Source organism: Carcharhinus amblyrhynchos, chromosome 14 (assembly GCF_965287045.1).
Source record: "Carcharhinus amblyrhynchos chromosome 14, sCarAmb.v2.hapA, whole genome shotgun sequence".
Lineage (NCBI taxonomy): Eukaryota > Metazoa > Chordata > Chondrichthyes > Carcharhiniformes > Carcharhinidae > Carcharhinus > Carcharhinus amblyrhynchos.
Window position 1 is genome coordinate 60,954,623 of NC_137337.1, and position 20,115 is coordinate 60,974,737.

Here is a 20,115-nt window from a genome sequence, read left to right on the forward strand (position 1 = left end):
TTGGAGAGAGTTATAGAACAGAGAGATCAAGGAGTACAAGTTCATAGCTCCTGGAAAGTGGAGTCACAGGTGGACAGAGTGGTGAAGGCGGCATTCGGCATGCTTGGTTTCATTGATCAGAACACTGAATACAGGAGTTGGGATGTCTTGTTGTAACTGTACAAGACATCAGTAAGGCCACACTTGGAATACAGTATACAGATCTGGTCACCCTATTATAGAAAGCATACCATTAAACTAGAAAGAGTGCGCAAAAGATTTACTAGGGTGCTACCAAGACTTGATGGTTTGAGTTATAGGGAGAGGCTGTATAGACTGGGACTATTTCCCCTGGAGTGTAGAAGGCTTAGGGGTGATCTTAAAAAGGTCTGTAAAATAATAAGGGGCATAGATAAGGTAGATATTCAACATCTTTTCCCAAAGGTATGGGAGTCTAAAACTAGAGGGCGTAGGTTTAAGGTGAGAGATACAAAAGGGTCCAGAGAGGCAATTTTCCACTCAGGGCGGTGATGTGTCTGGAATGAGCTGCCAGAGGCAGTAGTAGAGATGGGTACCGTTCTGTCTTTTAAAAAGTGTTTAGACAGTTACATGGGTAAGATGGGTATAGAGAGATATGGGCCAAATGTGGGTAATTGGGATTAGCTTAGTGGTAAAAACAGATTGGCATGGACAAGTTGGGCCAAAGGCCCTGTTTCCATGCTGTAAACTCAATGACGAGATGAACAACAGCTATGTTTTAACATAATACTCTTATTTGGTTGTAATGAAATGAAGGAGCATATGCAGAGGACTGTGGAGATATCAGAGTACAAAAGCAAAATTCTGCAAATGCTGGAACCCTGAAACAAAAATATTTTAGAATATTCAACATACCTGGGAGCATCTGTGGAAACAGAAATGGAGTTAAATGATTTAGGTTGGTGACCTTTCACCAGATAGTAGTGTTCTTGGGCAGTGGCACAATTGTGCTGGGATGTATACTGTAAATCCCAGAAGTGCAATTGTGAGAAGCTGCTTTTCCAGCATACACCTGGGCTACAAATCTGCACTTGTTGGTGGCCTGCTCAGAACAGCACAAACTAAGGCCCAAGATTGGGGTCTCTTTCCTATTCCACTGCAACGCAACCCAAGGAATGAATCAGTGCGAAGACAAATGGCTGATTTAGCTTAAATAAATCAAAAACCGGATGACGAGAAAAGAGCAAGGACTATTTCACTGTTCAGTATTCATTTTAGTAACTCTTCCAGAGTTATTGATGTGGCTCAACTCTTCTTAGCTAGTGCCTTCTTCAAGATCATCAGAATGATGTCTTTATTGTTCATCACATTGTAGCAATTCAGATCAACCAGCCTGTCAAAATCATTCGGGGTGTATGTAAAGTTCAGGGTGCTGTAAGGTGAATGCTCTGCTTCCAGGACAAAACTCGAATTGATTTTATCTTCCTCAGATGTACGTTCAACTCCTACAATAGATATAGACAGCAGTGAGTGACAAAGCAGTCCTCCAACTACTTCTGATAACTTGCATTTACAAATTGGTGATCAACGTACATTCCAAAAACACTTCTTGGAGAAGATAATAAAGACTGAGCAGCAGTTGAAGGGTTTTTTATGGATAATGTGGGTGGGATGCTTTTAACAATTTTTTGTGGCACTTAAGAGCCAAGGAGATTGTTGGAAAAATCAAAGCAGGAACAGCATGGATTTGTTTCAATGAAGGCAGGGTGAAATAAAGATGATAGGCAATCCATCATTAGGACAGAAAGGGAAGGTGAGAATAGCACTGCATATTGAATTTTGAGCTTTTCAGTTTTAAAAGACTAGCTGGGGAACCATCTGTGGTAAGAGAGGCAGCCTTTGCTTTAGGCCTGGGAATGGAGGAAGAGAGCTGAGAAGAAATCAGCTTCGAGGGATGTAGGCAGTTAACCTTCAAGATTAAAAAATGAACATGTTCATCACTTATCTTAAATTCTTTGTATTGAAAGTATTTCTTGCTGCTCTGTGTACTGGACACAAACCCTCACCTGGAGATTTGTAATCCTTGAATGTGGCATTTGTGAGAGGGAAATGAACTACCATGGGAACATTGGGATTTTCTTCATCCATAAAGACATAGCATTCCTGTAAGCTGTTCTCCAGTATAGTTGCCACATCGATTTTTGGGAAGGGGACATTATGTTCTATACAGAATTTCTCGGTCTTCTTCAGAACCTGGTTGGAAGTGGGGGGGAGAGAGAGAGAGAAAAGAGGAAAACAAAGTTTTAGTTACTGGGTAAAATATTTCTATGATATTTTCTAACCTGTAGATGGCTGACAGAAATCTTCTGATTTCCCCATGAGTTTACAGCTGACTGATTCTGCCCGTCTCCATTAGTTAGTGTAACAATGGTATTGAACCATGGAAGGTGATCATTCTATGATTTAATACAACTTCTTATGACATTTTACACACAATCTAAACCTTGTTGATTTGTGATTTATCAGTTTTCTTTCAGCCCTTCCATGTACCTGTGGACAAGATCAGAGCAAACTAGACTTTTAGACAAAATTTAATGTCGTGCCAGAAGATTGGAAAACGGCTAATGTTACGCCATTGTTTAAGGAGGGTGGCAGGCAAAAGGCAGGGAATTATAGGCCGGTTAGTTTAACATCTGTTGTAGGAAAAATGTTAGAATCCATGATCAAGGAGAAAACAGCGAGGCATCTTGAGGAGAATTGTTTGGTAGAGCAGACGCAGCACGGTTTCGTTAAGGGGAAGTCATGTCTGACGAATTTATTGGAGTTCTATGAGGATGTGTCTAGGGCGGTGGATAGAGGAGAGCCGGTGGATGTGGTCTTTCTTGATTTTCAGAAGGCGTTTGACAAGGTACCTCACAAGAGGTTATCACAGAAGGTCAGGGGGCATGGAGTTGGGGGTAGGGTGTTAGCGTGGATAGAGGATTAGCTGTCAAATAGGAGGCAGAGAGTGGGGGTCAATGGGTGCTATTCGGATTGGCGGTTGGTGACTATTGGAGTGCCCCAGGAGTCAGTGCTGGGGCCTCAGCTATTTACCATTTATATAGATGATCTGGAGGAGGGAACTGAGTGAATGGTGTCGAAATTTGCTGATGACACCAAGATGGGTGGAACGGCAAATTGTGCGGAGGGTGTGGAGAGTCTGCAGAAGGATCTAGATAGGCTGGGCGAATGGGCCAGGAACTGGCAAATGGAATTTAATGTTGGCAAATGTGAGGTTGTCCACTTTGGTAGGAATAATGGTAGGAAGGACTATTACTTACGTGGCGAAAAACTGCAGCATGCGACAGTGCAGAGGGACCTCAGGGTCCTTGTGCATGAGTCGCAAAAACCCAGCCTGCAGGTGCAGCAGGTGGTCAGGAAGGCAAATGGGATGCTGGCATTCATAGCGAGGGGGATTGAATATAAAAGTAGGGAGGTCTTGCTGCGGCTGTATAGGGCACTGGTGTGGCCGCAGCTGGAGTACTGTGTGCAGTTGTGGTTGCCGCACTTACGCAAGGATATTTTGGCCTTGGAGGGAGTGCAGAGGAGGTTTACTAGGCTGATGCCGGAGTTGAGGGGGTTGAACTATGAGGAGAGGCTGAATAAACTAGGCTTGTACTCATTAGAGTTTAGAAGAATGAGGGGAGATCTCATTGAGACATATAAGATGTTGAATGGGATGGATAGGATAGAGGTGGAGAGGCTCTTCCCGCTTAGAAAGGACAGTAGGACTAGAGGGCACAGCCTCAAGATAAAGGGGGGGCGGTTTAGAACGGAGTTGAGGAGGAACTTCTTCACTCAAAGGGTGGTGAATCTCTGGAATTCTCTGCCTGTTGAAGTGGTGGATGCTGCCTCGCTCAATATTTTTAAGACGCGGGTTGATAGGTTTTTGATAGGCAAGGGGATTAAGGGTTATGGGGAGAGGGCGGGAATGTGGAACTGAGCCACGACAGATCAGCCATGATCTTATTGAATGGCGGGGCAGGCTCGAGGGGCTAGATGGCCTACTCCTGCTCCTATTTCTTATGTTCTTATGTTCATGCTCTCAACAAAGTAGTATTGATTATTGATCAGTAACATGAACCTTTCCAAAGGTTTGACTGTTACCCAGATATGACCATTTAACTGTGCAGTTTTTGTCTTTATTCCTCCATTGGTACAGAGCCAAGGGCATTTTAAGTAATAACGTTTTTTAGCTAATACCATACACTTTGGAATTCTATGGAACAGTGACTGTTGCCAGACACTAACTATAAAGAGATGTGTATAAATAATTGGTAGGGATGAAACATGAGATAATTAAGGGATGCCTGAGCAAGGTAGTGATCATTAAGAGCAAAACTAAAAACTATGCCAAATATTATTGTTGAGTCTTGGATAAGGAGGATGTTTTGTAACAAGAATGGATTGCCAGGTTATTCTATGATACAAAAGGTGAAAATAAATAAAGAACAATGTTGGCGATGTATGGTTTTCAAAGTATCTCCCTTACTATATTTTAAATTTATCCTAGTATTTATTGCTCATCTCTTGTTTCCATGCAGCGTGGGACTGCAGTTAGACCAAGCAGGCTGAATAGCAATGGTCAGCCAGATAGGTTTTTATGAGCATCTGACAACTTTCACTGTTGTTTTATAGCTCCACTCAATTCAGTTTCATAACTTGCTCCAGTATAATTTAAACTCCTGACCTCGGAAGTTGTTCATTCACTACCATCACCTCTATATTGGCCTACATGGTACATGGAAATAAGTAGCACAGTACATAGATTGAGAGATCACACAACCATTTTGTCATTGTACAGATCCCTCTCACCTTGAATGGTGATCCCTGACTAAAATTAAAAGACAGGATGACATCAATCTGTCTCTGTGAGCGTAGGGCAAGAGGAAATGCCGAATTAATGGAGAATCCAGCATCAACCAAGTACAGCTGGTTCGTCATTGGAGTCAGATGGTTTGGAGAGGTGTCCGGATGTTCAACTAAAGATTTTTTGAAAAAGGCATTAATTAAAAGGACTGGCAATTAATAAGAACAAGCAAACGTTTACTCCATTCATAAAAATGATGTCAACATGTCAAAATTTGCTGCCTCTGACAACACGGACCAGAAGTTCGGTATGGATTTTCAAAAAGGGTAACTGTAAGTATATCAGGGAGAAAGTTAAGTGACCTGATGTGGGGAGGGTTGTTCAATATTTCAGCAGATCCTTTCTAAAGGCATGATGCAAAATGTACAATCATAATATCAACAGGCATAAATCAAATAATCAGCTACCTAAATGAATTATAGAGTTATTTATGGCACATAAGGAAGCCATTTAATCCATCAAATCTAAGCTCGCTTCCACAGAGCAATCCAGTCAGCTCTATTCCCTTGCTCGGTGCCTGTAACTCTGCAAGTTTATTTCTTTCTAGTACCCATCCAATTTCCTTTTGAAATCATTGATGTTTATACTTCTGTGTAAGCAGCAACATTCGGGTTATTCCCACTCGCTGTGTAAAAACGTTCTTCCTCACATTCCACATGTATCTCTCGCCCAAGATTTTTAATCTGTGTCCCCTGGTGCTTGCATCATCAGCTGATGAGAACAGTATTTCCTTGCCTACCTTTTCTAAGCCTGTCATATCCTTGTACACCTCTATCAATTCTGCTCTCAATCTCCTTCCCTCTAAGGACAAAAACTCCCACCTTTTCAACCTAACCTTGTAGCCAAAACTGCCCCCATATCTGGAACCACTCTGGTAAATCTCTGCACCCTCTCAAAGACATCTTTCCTAAATTATGGTGATGGAACTAGATGGAATAGTTAGGATCTAACTAGAGCTTTATAAAGATTCACTATAACTTGCTTTTGTACTCAATACCTCTATTTATGAAGCTCAATGCCCCAATATGCAGGACATATTGGGTGAGCCAACTCACTCAATACGTCCTGCCATCTCAAAACATTGGCACTCATCAGGGGATACCATCATAGTGGTAATATCACTGGACAAGTCATCCAGAGAATCAGGCTAAGCCCTGGAGATACGGGTTCAAATCCCACTACAGAAGTTGGAGGAAATTAAGTTCAATTAATAAATCTGGAATTAAAAGCTCGTCGCAGTGATGGTGACCATGACTGTTATAAAAGCTTATCTGGTTTACTAAATGTCCTTTAGGGAAGGAAATCTGTTGTCCTTATCTGGGCTTGGCCATATGACTCCAGATCATAGCAAAGTACTCAAGTCTTAAATTCCGTCTGAAATGGCCCATCAAGCCACTTAATTGTATCAAACCACTAGAAAGTCAATTAAACAGGCATCAAGCTAGGCACTGGAAACTTCCAGTCCTGTCCACTCTGCAAAGTCCTCCTTATTAACATCTGGGGCTTTGTGCTAAAATTGGCAGAGCTCTCTCATAGACCAGTCATACAGCAGCCTGATGCAATCATACTCACTCACCACCGTCACTAGGTATTTCCTGTCCCACTGGAATTGGAAGGCACAATGCAGTACAGTCATGATGGAGATGCCCAGGGAGTTCTCAACATAGACTCTAGATCTCGGGAGGTCTCATGGCATCAGATGAAAAAGGGCATGGAAATCTTCAGCTGCCTATGTGATACTGCACTGCACTCCACCAGCTGAATCACTATTAGACCTGAGATTACCATTGACCAGAAACTGAACTAGACTTGTAATATAAATATTGAGGCCACAAGAGCAGGTGGAAAAATAGGAATTCTGTGGCAAGTAATTTATCCTCTGACTTCCAAAATCCTACCAACAGGGCAAGGATCAGGAATGTTATGGAATACTTTTCACTTGCCTGGATGAGTGCAGCTTCAAGAAGCTCGACTCCAAAACGGCCCCACTTGATTGGCATCCCATTCATCACCTTAATCATTCAGTTCCTCCAGCACTAACGCACAGTGGCAGTAGTGTGTACCAAGGTACATTGCGGTGGCTCATAAAGACTCCTTCAACAGCAGCTTCCAAACTCGAATTCTACCACCCAAAAGGACCATCAGATACACCAGCGCGTTCTCCTCCAAGTCACACACCATCCTGACTTGGAACTATATTGTTGTTCTTTTACTGTCATTGGGATAAAATTCTGATAGTCCCTTCCTAGCACAAAGTGGATGCACCTACACCACATGTTTCAAGAAGGTGGATCAACACTTTCTCTAGGGTAAATAGGTTGGCAACCAATGGTGGCCAAGCCAGTGACACCCACATCTAAGGTCCCTCTGTTCCTGCACACTCCAGTACTGGGTGCCAATTTGGATTCTTAAACCCTTCTACAAAACGCATCACCACACACGTCTCCATATTAAATTTCATCCGTTACTTGTCTGCCTGTTCTGCTAGCCTGTAATATCCTGTTCAGACAAGTTATATCATCCTCACTATTTGCCATTTCCCAGGACTGACTCTTAGAAAACATCATCTGTATCATGGAAAAACAACAAGCTATCATAACCTTAAGCTAATTCTGTATCCAATTACTCACTGATCCTCCTATTCCATAAGTTTCAATTTTATTAATCAATGTGGTACCTTGTCACTTTCTTCAAATCTATACAGATACTACCCACCACGTGCCTCTCATCAACCTCTTATTTTGCCAAAAATAATTCCATTAGATTTGTCAATTATGATTTGCCTTTTACAAATCTCTGCTGGCTATGCCTAATTAACTCAAACCTCTCCAAGTGCCTGTTGACACTTTCCCAATTATGGAGCTCAGAACATTACCCACCACTGGTTAATTAACCAGCTTGCAGTTGCTAGGACTTGCTCGAGTCACATATTCCAATTTTTAATGTTCTCAGCTGCTCAATATCGAGGGAAGATTGAAAGATTAGGATTGGCTTTCTATTATCTCAATCTCCACCTCCTTTATCAACCTGGCATGCAAGCCATCCAGACCATCTACCCTAGGCACAGCTAGCCTCTCCAGTGCTTCCTTCCTTTCAATTTTCACACAATTACCTCCATCATCTCTGCTTCTACCAATATTTTGCCAGATTCCCCTTCCTTAGTAAACAATAATACAAAGAATTCATTACGTACTCTAGCCTTGCCCTTCACCTCAAAGCACAAATCACCCTCTTTGTACCTAATCAAACACACACTACCTCTTCTTACCCACTTATTATTACATGTTGGAAGACGACTTCTTGGGTTCTTGTTAATGTTAACAGCCATTCTATTTTCATATTCTCTCTCTGACAGTCTGATCATCCTTTTTTGTTCACCATAACCTCCTTTCCCTCATCACCCAATGACCGTGTTTTTGCCTTTGTTGAAATATACCAGCCTGTATCTGAAGCATTCCTTCCTGAAGGTTCACCCATTGTTCTGTCGCAGATTCTTCTGTCAGTCGCTGGTTGTATTTTGCTTTGGCTGGGTCCCTTCTCATCACATTGAAATTAGCCATCTTCCAATTTAGTTAGGAATTCTATATATTAGATTGTTTCTTGCTCTTCTCCATTATTGATCTAAATGATATTATCATTCTTGCCCAGATGTCCCTCCACATAATTGTGTGCTACGTTCACCTCCTGCATCCTTCCCTCTCTCCCTCTTTCATCCACCCTATCTCTCCCTCCCTCAGTCTCCCCGTCTCTCCCTCCTTCACCCTTCCCATTTCTCCCTCCCTCACAATACTCCAGCCTACTTGTGTTTTGCAAAAGTTCATCAAATCTGCCTTAATATTTGTACTCTATGTCTTTTTACAAAAATGTTCTCAACTGGTTCTGCCATCTTCAAAAGTTTATGTACAGAAAAGCCCAGTTCTCTCCTCCTCCATTTTTATTCCTCTCCCCTCTGGTGAGCAGGGATAAGCACCAAAAATATATTAAGAATAGAAAGCTAATTGAAAAGTAAAAACCACAGGAATAAGGAACGAGCCATCTATGGGTTGTTACGAGCACCTGATTTGTGATATCACAGACTGGCTAATGTTGTTCCAAATGGTTAATAGTATCAAGCACTTAGCATGTATCAATGCTGGAACATTCAGACAAAACATATCATAAACATGCAGACACCAAACTAGTCAGACAGATAGAAAGAAAGATGAAGTACTTAGCCCACTCATGAAATAGTGATTATCCTCATACATCCTATGCAGAAAGATGCCACGTAAAAAGTTGCAGATTTCTGACCCTGTCAGACGTGACACAAATAAATTCTTTACGATACTGTCCAGCAAGCCAGCTGGAACGATTGTCCACATTTCAGGCTGAGATTGACTTATTAGTGAAGACTTGTCTGTAATAGCAAAATAACAGCACATCACTTTCAGATCAGGAGAGCGAAACCAGCTTTATTGTACATAGCGGTACAATCACTTCAGAAAATGTAACTATAATGTATAGGGCATTAAAAGCTGACTTAAAGTAAAGTTAAAATTTATTTATTAGTCACAAGTAAGGCTTACATTAACATTGCAATGAGATTTCCCTAGTTGTCACACTCCAGCACCTATTTGGGCCAATGCACCTAACCTGCACATCTTTCAGAATGTGGGAGGAAACCGGAGTACCCGGAGAAGACTCATGCAGACATGGGGAGAATGTGCAAACTTGAAACAGACAGTGACCCAAGCCGTGAATCGAACCTGGGTCCCTGGTGCAGTGAGGCAGCAGTGACTTGGAAATATATTGCTGATATTTCATAGTCACTGGGTAAAAATCCTGGAATTCCCTTCCTAATGGCTTTGTAGGTCAAAGAACATGGACTGCAGTGATTCAAAAAGGTCACCACCACCTTTTCAAGGGCAACTTGGGATGGGCATTGCCCATGTTCCACAAATGAATAAAAAATCATTTATAATTAGTAAAAGCTTGCAAGTTACAATGAACTGAAGGGCTCAAATGATGATGACCGTTACAAGCTGTATTTCATTGATTATGAGCTTAGTGACATCTCTACTGTCCATACAGCCAGTATGAGCCTTTAAGACATTGACATGTGAATAATGAGGTTAAAACTGCAATATAGGTGTGACAAAGCATGATGTATTTATATACGGTCGTTAATGTAAAACACCCTGAGGCACACAAAGAAGCAATCAGCAAATAAAACCAAGCTACATATCAGGACAGGTGGCCATACGAAAAGCTTGGTCAAAAAAAGTAGTGTTAAAGGGTGTCTTAAAAGAGTGGAGGTTTAGGGTAGGAGTTCCAGAGTCAAGGACCTAGACAGCTGAAAACACGGCCACCAAAAATGGAGCAATAAAAATGAGGATGCACAAGAATTAGATCAGTGTTGGGACTGCAATTATTACAAGTTACATAGATGATTTGGAGTTGGAGACCAAGTGTAGCGTGTCAAAATTTGCAGATGACACTAAGATGAGTGGCAGAGCAAAATGTGCAGAGGACGCTGGAAATCTGCAAAGGGACACAGTCTAAGTGAGTGGGCAAGGGTCTGGCAGATAGTGTACAATGTTGGTAAATGTGAAGTCATCCATTTTGATAAGAATAACAGTAAAATGGACTATTATTTAAAAAGCAAAAAACTGCTGCATGCTGCTGTGCAGAGGGACCTGAATGTCCTTGTGCATGAATCACAAAAAGTTGGTTTGCAGGTGCAGCAGGTAATTAAGAAGGCAAATATAATTTTGTCCTTTATTGCTAGAGGGATAGAATTTAAAAATAGCGAGGTTATGTTGTAGCTGTATGAGGTCACACCTGGAGTACCGTGTACAGTTTTGGTCTGCTTACTTGAAAGGATATACTGGGACTGCAGAAGAGATTCACTAGGTTGACTCTGGAGTTGAGGGGGTTGGCTTATGAGGAGAGACTGAATAGACTGAGGCCATACTCACTGGACTTCAGAAAATTGAGGGGAGAGCTTATAGAAACATAAGATTATGAAGAGAATAGATGATAGAAGCTGGGAAGTTGTTTCCACTAGCGGGTGAAACTAGAACTAGGGGATGTGGCCTCAAAATAAGGGGGAGTAGATTTAAGACTAAGTTGAGGAGGAACTTTTTCATACAAAGAGTTGTGAATTTGTGGAATTCCCTGCCTAGTGAAGCACTTTTGGCTACCTCATTGAATGTCTTTAAGACAAGAATAGATACATTTTTGAACAGTAAAGGAATTAAGTATTACGGTGAACGAGTCTACAAAAAGATCAGCCATTACCTTATTGAATGGTGGTGCAGGCTTGAGAGGCCAGATGGCCTACTCCTGCTCCTAGTTCTCATGCTCTTATGGAGCAATGCACAGATCCTGGCGCAATGTAGGGTTGGAAGGTATCCCAGAGATAGGGATACATGAATCCATGGTTTAAAAGCAAGGATTAGATTTTAAAATCAAGTGTTGCTGGACAGGGAACCAATCCAGTGAGTACAGATGTGTGGGTGAGACACAGAGTTCTGGATGAACTGAAGATTCCCAAAGGTGCAAGGTAGGACACGGTCCAGGAGAAAATGGGAATGGTGAAGTTTAGAAATAGCAAAGACGTGAAAGCAGAGTTCTGCTGTAGATGGGCTGAGGCAGTAGTGGAGACAATGATATTACAAAGGTGAGTGCAGGCAATCTCGGTGATAGAAAGCCTATGTGGCTGGAACCTGAACTCAGAATCAAAAACTATATCACGGTTGCAGCATAAGAGGAGGTGATGGACAGATGCTTTGAAAGCCCAGAGATAATGCTGTAGGAGCAGGGAATATTCTGGCTATGGTTAGATAGATAAGAATGGAGTTGATAGCAGTCCCACCAACTGGATGATGACGGTGAGGCATTGAATGATATGGAAATTATGTCAAAGGTAGGAGACAGGTTGAGATGGACAAGAAAATAAGTTTATCTTCGTCACACTCACAGATGATGTCATTTGTATTTGATCAGTGCTGCTTCAGGATATTGGAGAAAAGAGAGGTTTTTAACAAGGATAGAGGAATTGGGGGTGTTTTTTGTTTGAGGCACGAGATAACGGTGGTAGATATTGAAAGAAGGGACAGAGTGTGAATTGTTAACAATATTAGCCAAGGCAAATGAGGCAGTTGGGAAGCTCAGTGATCAACAGTTTAATGGAAACTGAACTGAGGGAGTAGCAGGATGAGCCTTGAGAGGGCTTGGGGAAGAGAGGAAAGGAAAATGCAATTTCAGAGCCAGGGTGGGGTTGGTTGGGATGGAAGTAGCAGAGGTAACTGAATAGATGGTCTCAATCTTAGAAACATAAAAGTCCATGAGTTGTTTGCATTTGTCATGGGCTGGTTAGATTCATAGGCCCACCAAGTGTCTAAATTCACTGAACACCCTTCCCTTGCAGCCCTGAAAATTTCTCCTCTTCAATTAATGCTCCAATTATATTTGGAGGGGAGGGTAAAGTAGAGTGAGGGAGCAGAGGACAAGGGTTGCAGAGGGCAAGATAAACCAGGGTTTATCTTTGCATTCTAGGAAAAATGAGCAAATTTGGCTGAGGGGAGCAGGATTTGCTGGTGCCCCATGTGATCCAACCAAATCTGGCAGCGACTGTCCAAACCAGCTGTCCACCATTAACACTCAAGTCTGAGCCCACTGGTTAGCAATGCTGCCTTACCACACCAGTGTCCCCGGAAGCTTGCACATTCTTCCTCTGTCTGCGTGGGTTTCTCCAGGTGCTCTGATCTCCCCCCCACAATAAGCCTCACAACACCAGGTTAGAGTCCAACCAGTTTATCTGATAATCTCACAAGTTTTCGGAAACGGTGTTCCTTCGTCAGGTGTGTGGAAGGTTCTGATCAGAGAAGGGCATATAAAGACACACACAGTTTACAGAATACTGATTAGAATGCAAGTCTTTACAGCTAACCTGCTATTCAAGTCTTAAAGGTGCAGACAATGTGAGTGGAGATAGCATTAGCATAGGTTAAAGAGATGTGTATTGTCTCCAGACAGGACAGTAAGTGAGATTTTACAAGCCCAGGCAAGTCCTGGGGGTTACAGATAGTGCGACATGAACCCAAGATCCCAGTTGAGGCCGTGCTCATGTGTGCGGAACTTGGCTATCAGTCTCTGCTCAGCGACTCTGCGCTGTCGTGTGTTGTGAAGGCCGCCTTGGAGAACACTTACCCAAAGATCAGAGGCCGAATGCCCATGACCGCTGAAGTGTTCCCCAACAGGGAGAGAACACTCTTGCCTGGTGATTGTCGAGCGATTTTCATTCATCCGTTGTTGTAGTGTCTGCATGGTCTCCCCAATGTACCATGCCTCGGGACATCCTTTCCTGCAGTGTATCAGGTAGACAATGTTGGCCGAGTTGCAAGAGTTTATACCATGTACCTGGTGGATGGCGTTCTCACGTGAGATGATGTCATCCATGTCGATGATCCGACGTGTCTTTCAGAGGTTGCTGTGGCAGAGTTGTGTGGTGTTGTGGTCACTGTTCTCCTGAAGGCTGGGTAGTTTGCTGCGGACAATGGTCAGTTTGAGGTTGTGCGGTTCTTTGAAGGCAAGAAGTGGGGGTGTGGGGATGGCCCTGGCGAGATGTTCGTCTTTATCAATGATGTGTTGAAGACTCCGGCGAAGATGTCGTAGCTTCTCTGCTCTGGGGGAGTACTGGACGACAAAGGGTACTTTGTCCACTGTGTCCCATGTTTGTCTTCTGAGGAGGTCGGTGCGGTTTTTCACCATAGCATGTTGGAACTGTCGATCGATGATTTGAGCGCCATATCCTGTTCTCATGAGGGCATCTTTCAGCGTCTGGAGGTGTCTGTCGTGATCCCCCTCATCTGAGCAGATCCTGTGTCTACAGAGGGCTTGTCCATAGGGGATGGCTTCTTTAACGTGTTTAGGGTGGAAGCTGGAGAAGTGGAGCATCTGTGGGCTTGCGGTACAGTGAGGTGCTGAGGTGACCATCCTTGATGGAGGTGCGTGTGTCCAAGAATGACACCAATTCTGGAGAATAGTCCGGAGTGAGTCTGATGGTGGAATGGAACTTGTTGATGTCATCATATAATTGTTTCAGTGATTGTTCACCATGAGTCCAAAGGAAGAAAATGTCATCGATGTATCTAGTGTATAGCATCCATTGAAGGTCCTGTGCGATGAAGAAGTCTTTTTCGAGCCCGTGCATGAAGATGTTGGCATATTGAGGTGCAAATTTGGTCCCCATGGCTGTTCCATGTGTCTGGATGAAAAACAGGTTGTTGAAGGTGAAGACATTGTGGTCCAGGATAAAGCGGTTGAGTTGTAAAATTGCATCTGGAAACTGGCAGTTGTCGGCGTTGAGTACTGACGCAGTTGCAGCAATGCCATCGTTGTGGGGGATGTTGGTGTAGAGCGCCGAGACATCCATTGTGACGAGGAGTGTCCCTAGTTTAACCGCTCCATGTGTGCTGAGTTTCTGTAGGAAATCCGTAGTGTTGTGACAAAAGCTGGGGGTTCTTTGTACAATGGGTTTCAGGATGCCCTCGATGTAGCCAGAGAGGTTCTCGCACAGAGTCCCATTGCCCGATACGATGGGTCAGCCAGGTGTGTTTGCCTTGTGTATCTTTGGGAGGCAGTAATGATCTCCAACGCAGGCAGTAACTGGGCTGAGAGCATGGAGGTTGCTCTGAAGGTCCAGATCAAAGGTCTTGATCAAAGTATTGAGTTGACGGGTGTGTTCTTTGGTCGGATCTGTGGGTAACTGTCTGTAATGTTACTCATTGTTTAGTTGTCGGTACACTTCTTTGCAGTAATCCGTTCTGTTCAGGATTCTGTTCCCCCCCACAGTCTGGAGTTGTGCAGGTTAGGTGGATTTGCCTCCTTCTGCACCATAAGGGTTCTATGATTCTTAGGGAGTTGAAGATGGGGGGTGGTGGGTTAGGGGCTATGGCAGCATGAATGACCAAGGTGAGAAGGAATAAAAGTTTTACTGAGGAAAAGGGACATCAACAAATATCCAATTCAATCATAAGTCTCCTAATTTATGAGTCTCTGTCAAAGAAAGACTATTGACATCTGAATGATTAATTTTGTACAAATCACAAGGCTGGGCGGAGAATTATTGGCTTTTGTTATTACACGAGGAGACATATTAGTATGTGGTCAGAAGGCCGACAACTACAACAATAATTTCAGCAACAATAATGGCAAATTAGCTGCAAGAGCAATTGTGACAATGATAGTCAAGCATGCTGGGATTTTTGGTCAAGTTATAATCAAAAACAGATGCAGGTTATAAAGTTGCCGCAAGCTATGACCCAGCCTGTGGACTGTGACCTGACACTTCCTGTGCTATAAGAAGTCTCACAATGCCAGGTTGAAGTCCAACCTGTGCTTACCCCAGTGATGTATTGTGCTTACCCCAGTCTAACCCCGGCATCTCCACAAGATAACTTCCTGTGCTGATCAAATAAGGATAAGCTAGACACAGTGAAGCCATATCCATATATGGGTTAAGATTATGTGACCTATATGCCATTTAAACTAAACATTATGAAGTTGTTAGTGGGTAATTCCATTGGCCTAATCGAACAATGTGATTGGCTGAGTGCCAGGGAACTTTCTGAAGATTGGGTCAGTTTGAAAATGAAGAAATGTGTATCAGCTCTTTGTCTTCAGCAAGAATTCAGAGAATAACCATCGCAAGTGTACCTTGAAAGAAATATTCAAAGAAGAAAAAGCATCACATGGAAGAATCTACATCAGGAATAGATTTGGCCTCTTTGTTCTCAACCAGATAGTATTCACTTTGGTTAAAGAGTTAAAGTTATATAAGAGTTAGAGTTTCAGTTAAAGAGTTAAAGTTAAGAGTTGAAATGTAAGAATTCAAATATTGCAACTGTTGTGAGTTTGAGTTTTGGTAAGTAAAGTGGTAAATAAAAAAAATTAAAGTCAACTTAGTGTCTTTAATCGCTATTAGAGGTTAAAACACATTTGTTTGTAGAACGGGTACCTGTTGCCCTGATAGCATCCTGTAAGTTCTGCAGCCAAGTGTTGGAAATGCCAACCAACTCCCTCAGGATCTCTTCCAGGTTTGCTGCAAAAGCACTACCCCAATGGCCTGTGCAGAGAAGAGGACAATCATTTTCATTGTTTCCTTTCTCTAAGTTGCTTAGATCCTCCAGCCCTATCTGAGGGTGACGAGGTCTCCCTCCCCCACTGAGGGGGAGATGAACCCCCACCCTGAAGAAGCAGAACATATCCCAACCTCCTGCCTAGGGTGTCCCAAGAATCCACTCTGTCCCCAAGTGCAGACTTTCTTCCACAAGAGTGTAGAAGCCCAACAAATCCACTCTTAAGTGAGGCAGAATCCCTCCGGATGAGGGTGCAGACTTCCCACTGTTCTAAGAGTTTAGGGACAAGCAGTGCTGCAGTGCACCCTCCAGAGACTTAGTCAAACAACCATTCTTCATTGGTGAGATTGTCTATATGTATGACTAAATTTCACCCGCACGTAACTCTGGGACACCACCTCCAATTTTATCACCCCTAATCCTGTCTAAAATAGCTAAAACAACACAAATCAAATCAACATTAATCTAACACAAAGCAATATAAGTACAAACCAATTTGCCATGGCAAATCCAGTCCATTAAACACAGGGGAGATAGTGTTGTAGTGGTAGTGTCACAGGACTAGTCATCCAGAGGCTCAGCCTAATTTGCTGGGGGTATGGGATGGGGTGGGGTGAGGGGGCGTGTGGAATGGGTTCGAATCCCACCATGGCAGTTGGTGGAATTTAAATTGAATAAATAAAATTACAATTGAACGCTAGTCTCAGTAACTATGAAACTATCATCGATTATTGTAAAAATCTAGCTGGTTCACTCATTTCTATAAAGTAAGGAAATCTGTTGGTCAGGCTTGCATGTGACTGTTAACTGCCCTCTGAAATCACTCAGTTCAAGGGCAATTAAGGACTGACAACAAATGCTGTCCTGAATTGCCAGTAATGCTGACATCCCATGAAAGAATAAAGAAAAACAAAAAGATGCAGGTGATACCGTAATAGATAATAAGGAAACAACAGACTTGTTAAATTAATACTTTGCATTGTTTTCATCCAATCTGGAACCTAAAACAATGTCAAGAATAAAAATATATTGGAATGAATACAGAAAAGAAAATGTTAATGGAGAAATTAATGGGACTAAAATGGATGAATCTCTAGGAGATGGGCTGTTTCCAGGCCAGGGTATTAAAAGGAATAAGTGGAAAAATTGCAGCTGCTTTTGCCATAATATTCCAAAAGCTCTTTAAACTGTGCCTTTGTGTTGGAATATTGTAAATGTATGTTATTACAGGTGGGAGGGAGGAAAAAAGAAACTACAGATTTTTCAGTTTAATGGGCTGAAGCAGTTGACTAACCTAGTTCTGTCCCTGTGAGATCGCTTCTTGGCCTTTTGGCTAAGATCAAGTATCGTTTGTTATCCTGCACTTGATAGAAGTCAATGAGGTTACACTGAGACTTCAATTGAAGCCATCTTTTAAAACTCCATCTAGACCTTTTGGCTAAGAGGAAGCTCAGATCAAGCACTGGAGGAGGTGCAATCATGCTCCTATCAGCTTGGATCATGTAGATCAAACCTAATACAGGAAATGGGAAGCCTGGCTTGTCCACTTGGATCTGTAACATCTCTCTTGTTGGGAATTTGATTGGACTTTGATTGGATATAACTTTTGTCCCTGTGTTTCTTATTAACAAACTATATAGCACATACTTCTGACAGCAATCATGACCCAAACGGTAACTCTTACCGTTTAAGAAGCTGAGTCTTATCTCTGGACATTGCTCAATCAGGTATCCCATGAAAAACCTGCTTCCAAAATGCTGAATGGGGATATAAGCTCCATATTTTGGAAGTCCAACTTCGTAAGGAGTGTACTCAAACCATTCTGCAAAAGACAGAAGATTCTGCTTCATGTTAGCTTCTGATCTTCTTAACAAAATTATTACACCAGATAGTATTCCATAATAAATGGAAGGAAGATATTCACACAGTTCTGAAGCCCCAAGTAGCAATGGCTATTGTTGCTTGGCAGTTATCAAGGTGAGGTGCGAGTGCTTAGAAATAGCACTCTGTCCACTTTGGTCACTCAGCATAATCCAGCCTCCAGACATTAACTGCAGAGTAACAATAACTCTATTCCATAACCAAAGAGTTGTAAGTCTTTGGAATTCTCTACCCAAGGGGCTTGGGAAGCTCAGTCATTGAGTGTGTTTAAAGCAGAGATTGATACATTTCTGATTAACAATAACGTAAAGGGTTATGGGGATAGTGAGTGTAAAAGACATTGAAGTGCCCAAACAACCATGATCACATTGAATGGCAGAACAGGCTCAATGGACTGAATGGCCTACTCCTGTTCCTATGTTTTAAAGGGCCAGTGCATAGCCCTTATGATGGGTACATCAGAAATGATACTGGAATCTTCTCAATGTTATTCAAGTGCTGTCAGGATATTCTTTTTCTGAAGATATGATGGGACAGGCAAGCATATTGTGATATAATCCACCTGCAGAGAAAGGTGACAATGTGCGGTGCACCAACTACAAACCAGAAAAGGTACACAGCCAATAACAATGTTCTCCCTGACACAGCATGGGGCTCATGTGATGCTGGGAAAATTTTGCAGTGAGTTGCTTTATTATCCAAGTCAATTGGCTTTGCACTTCTGGGAATGACCCCTGGGAACAGCAGGAACACGTTGGCAAATTGGCCTAGTGTAATTTTCTCCAATTTTGATGCCCTCCTCAACTCCAAAGGCCTCATCAAAACACCCGCCGCCTGATCCCCTGCCCCGTAAGGACTGTACCTCCAAATTCTCTAGCGCTGAGGTCCGACCTCACGTTAAGACTGGCGTAGATGGGATATGGGTTCTGTCCCCTCCTCACAGCTTTCTGCTGGTCTGACAGCTTAGTTTTATCCTCCTAACAACAAAGATATTACTTTAAGCATTTCATACACATTCACTGGTTAGATATTTAAAACACCAACCATATTCACTGGGTAAAAAGCAACAAACATTTTAGTCAACATTACCTTTTAGGGGGCATTTGATACACAAGAGAGAGAGTGACACAAGCCTAGCAACCGTTGGAGATCACAATCACAACCAATGTGAGTTTGAGTAAGCCCTTGAGAATGAATCTTTTCAACCCAGACAATAAAACAAGGATCCTTTGATTTATGTCATCAGTTGACAATGTCAATGGTCTTTGCCCTACATAGGTCATAGAAAAATGTAAACTTGTGCGCTAAGGATAAGTATATTGTACTCAATAATTCTGAGTACAATATACTTTACCATAAAAGGTACTGTTTGATTAAAATAGTCTGAAAGCCATTTTTGTTTGGTTCAACAGACATAAGCAGTGCATACCTACATTCAAATGTGTCCTAACTGTCAGCAATACGTCATTTGTAAATTACTTTTTTGTGCTTAAGTTTTAAAGTAAAGTGACCAAATTATTAACTAACTTCAGAGCCACTCACATGAACAGTAAGATGATTGCATAGCCAAAGCCTAACAAAAGCACAGTTTTGGTGATCTTTGAACTTGGATAAGAAGGTGTTTCTGCAGTTTAATCTCCTAGGGCACAGGTAGGTTTCCATTCTTTTCCAGGCTGGGGCTACATTACCCATTGGTGCACTGAAAGAATCTGTAGAGGACAGTGAGCGATGGGACTTGAGGATGTCCAGATGGTTTCAAAAACCAGTTGCACAGCCCAGGCTTACTCTCACCACCAACTTTTTCACCTAGAGCTTTAGCTAGAAGTGTCATAGGAATACCATGAGGCTGATGCTACTTCTAGGAAGTTATTTATCAGGCCAGTGTTAGCAAGAGCCTGCTATTTTTGGTACAACCCACCTTGGCTAGAGGTTCTGAACCATGTACACAAACTGTTTGATCTTCATGTGCACTAGTACCATTAGCTACGTGAAATGAGAAAGCCCATTCTTGGTGTGATCCTGTAGCCAAAGTAAATCCACAAATCAACAGAATTTCCAGATATTGATAGGAACTGCTAACTGCAACAGTGAGTCTTGAACCATATCACATTGGGTCTACCTGGCCAGACCACATAATCGTTAGTAAAATACTGAAAATGCCTGCAATTCACCTCAAAAAGCACCAATTCATTCAGAAATTCCTGCCACAAACCAATGGAAGAAAGCTACACCATGTACAAAAAG

The 20,115-nt window shown here is 42.4% G+C and overlaps 1 protein-coding gene across 1 annotated transcript in view; it reads right to left on the bottom strand.

The window, feature by feature from the left end:
- Nucleotides 1–837: 837 nt before the first annotated feature.
- LOC145352178 (cytosolic phospholipase A2 zeta-like) overlaps nt 838–20,115 on the bottom strand; it is a 92,040-nt gene continuing 72,762 nt past the window's right edge. The window contains exons 15-22 of the mRNA XM_080201908.1: nt 18,734–18,848; nt 17,675–17,812; nt 15,870–15,977; nt 9,055–9,263; nt 8,304–8,427; nt 4,813–5,015; nt 2,025–2,211; nt 838–1,463 (exon numbers count right to left, since the gene is read on the bottom strand). Coding sequence (XP_080058034.1) covers nt 1,264–1,463; nt 2,025–2,211; nt 4,813–5,015; nt 8,304–8,427; nt 9,055–9,263; nt 15,870–15,977; nt 17,675–17,812; nt 18,734–18,848 — 1,284 coding nt within the window. The 3' untranslated portion in view covers nt 838–1,263. The remainder of the gene's footprint in view (nt 1,464–2,024; nt 2,212–4,812; nt 5,016–8,303; nt 8,428–9,054; nt 9,264–15,869; nt 15,978–17,674; nt 17,813–18,733; nt 18,849–20,115) is intronic.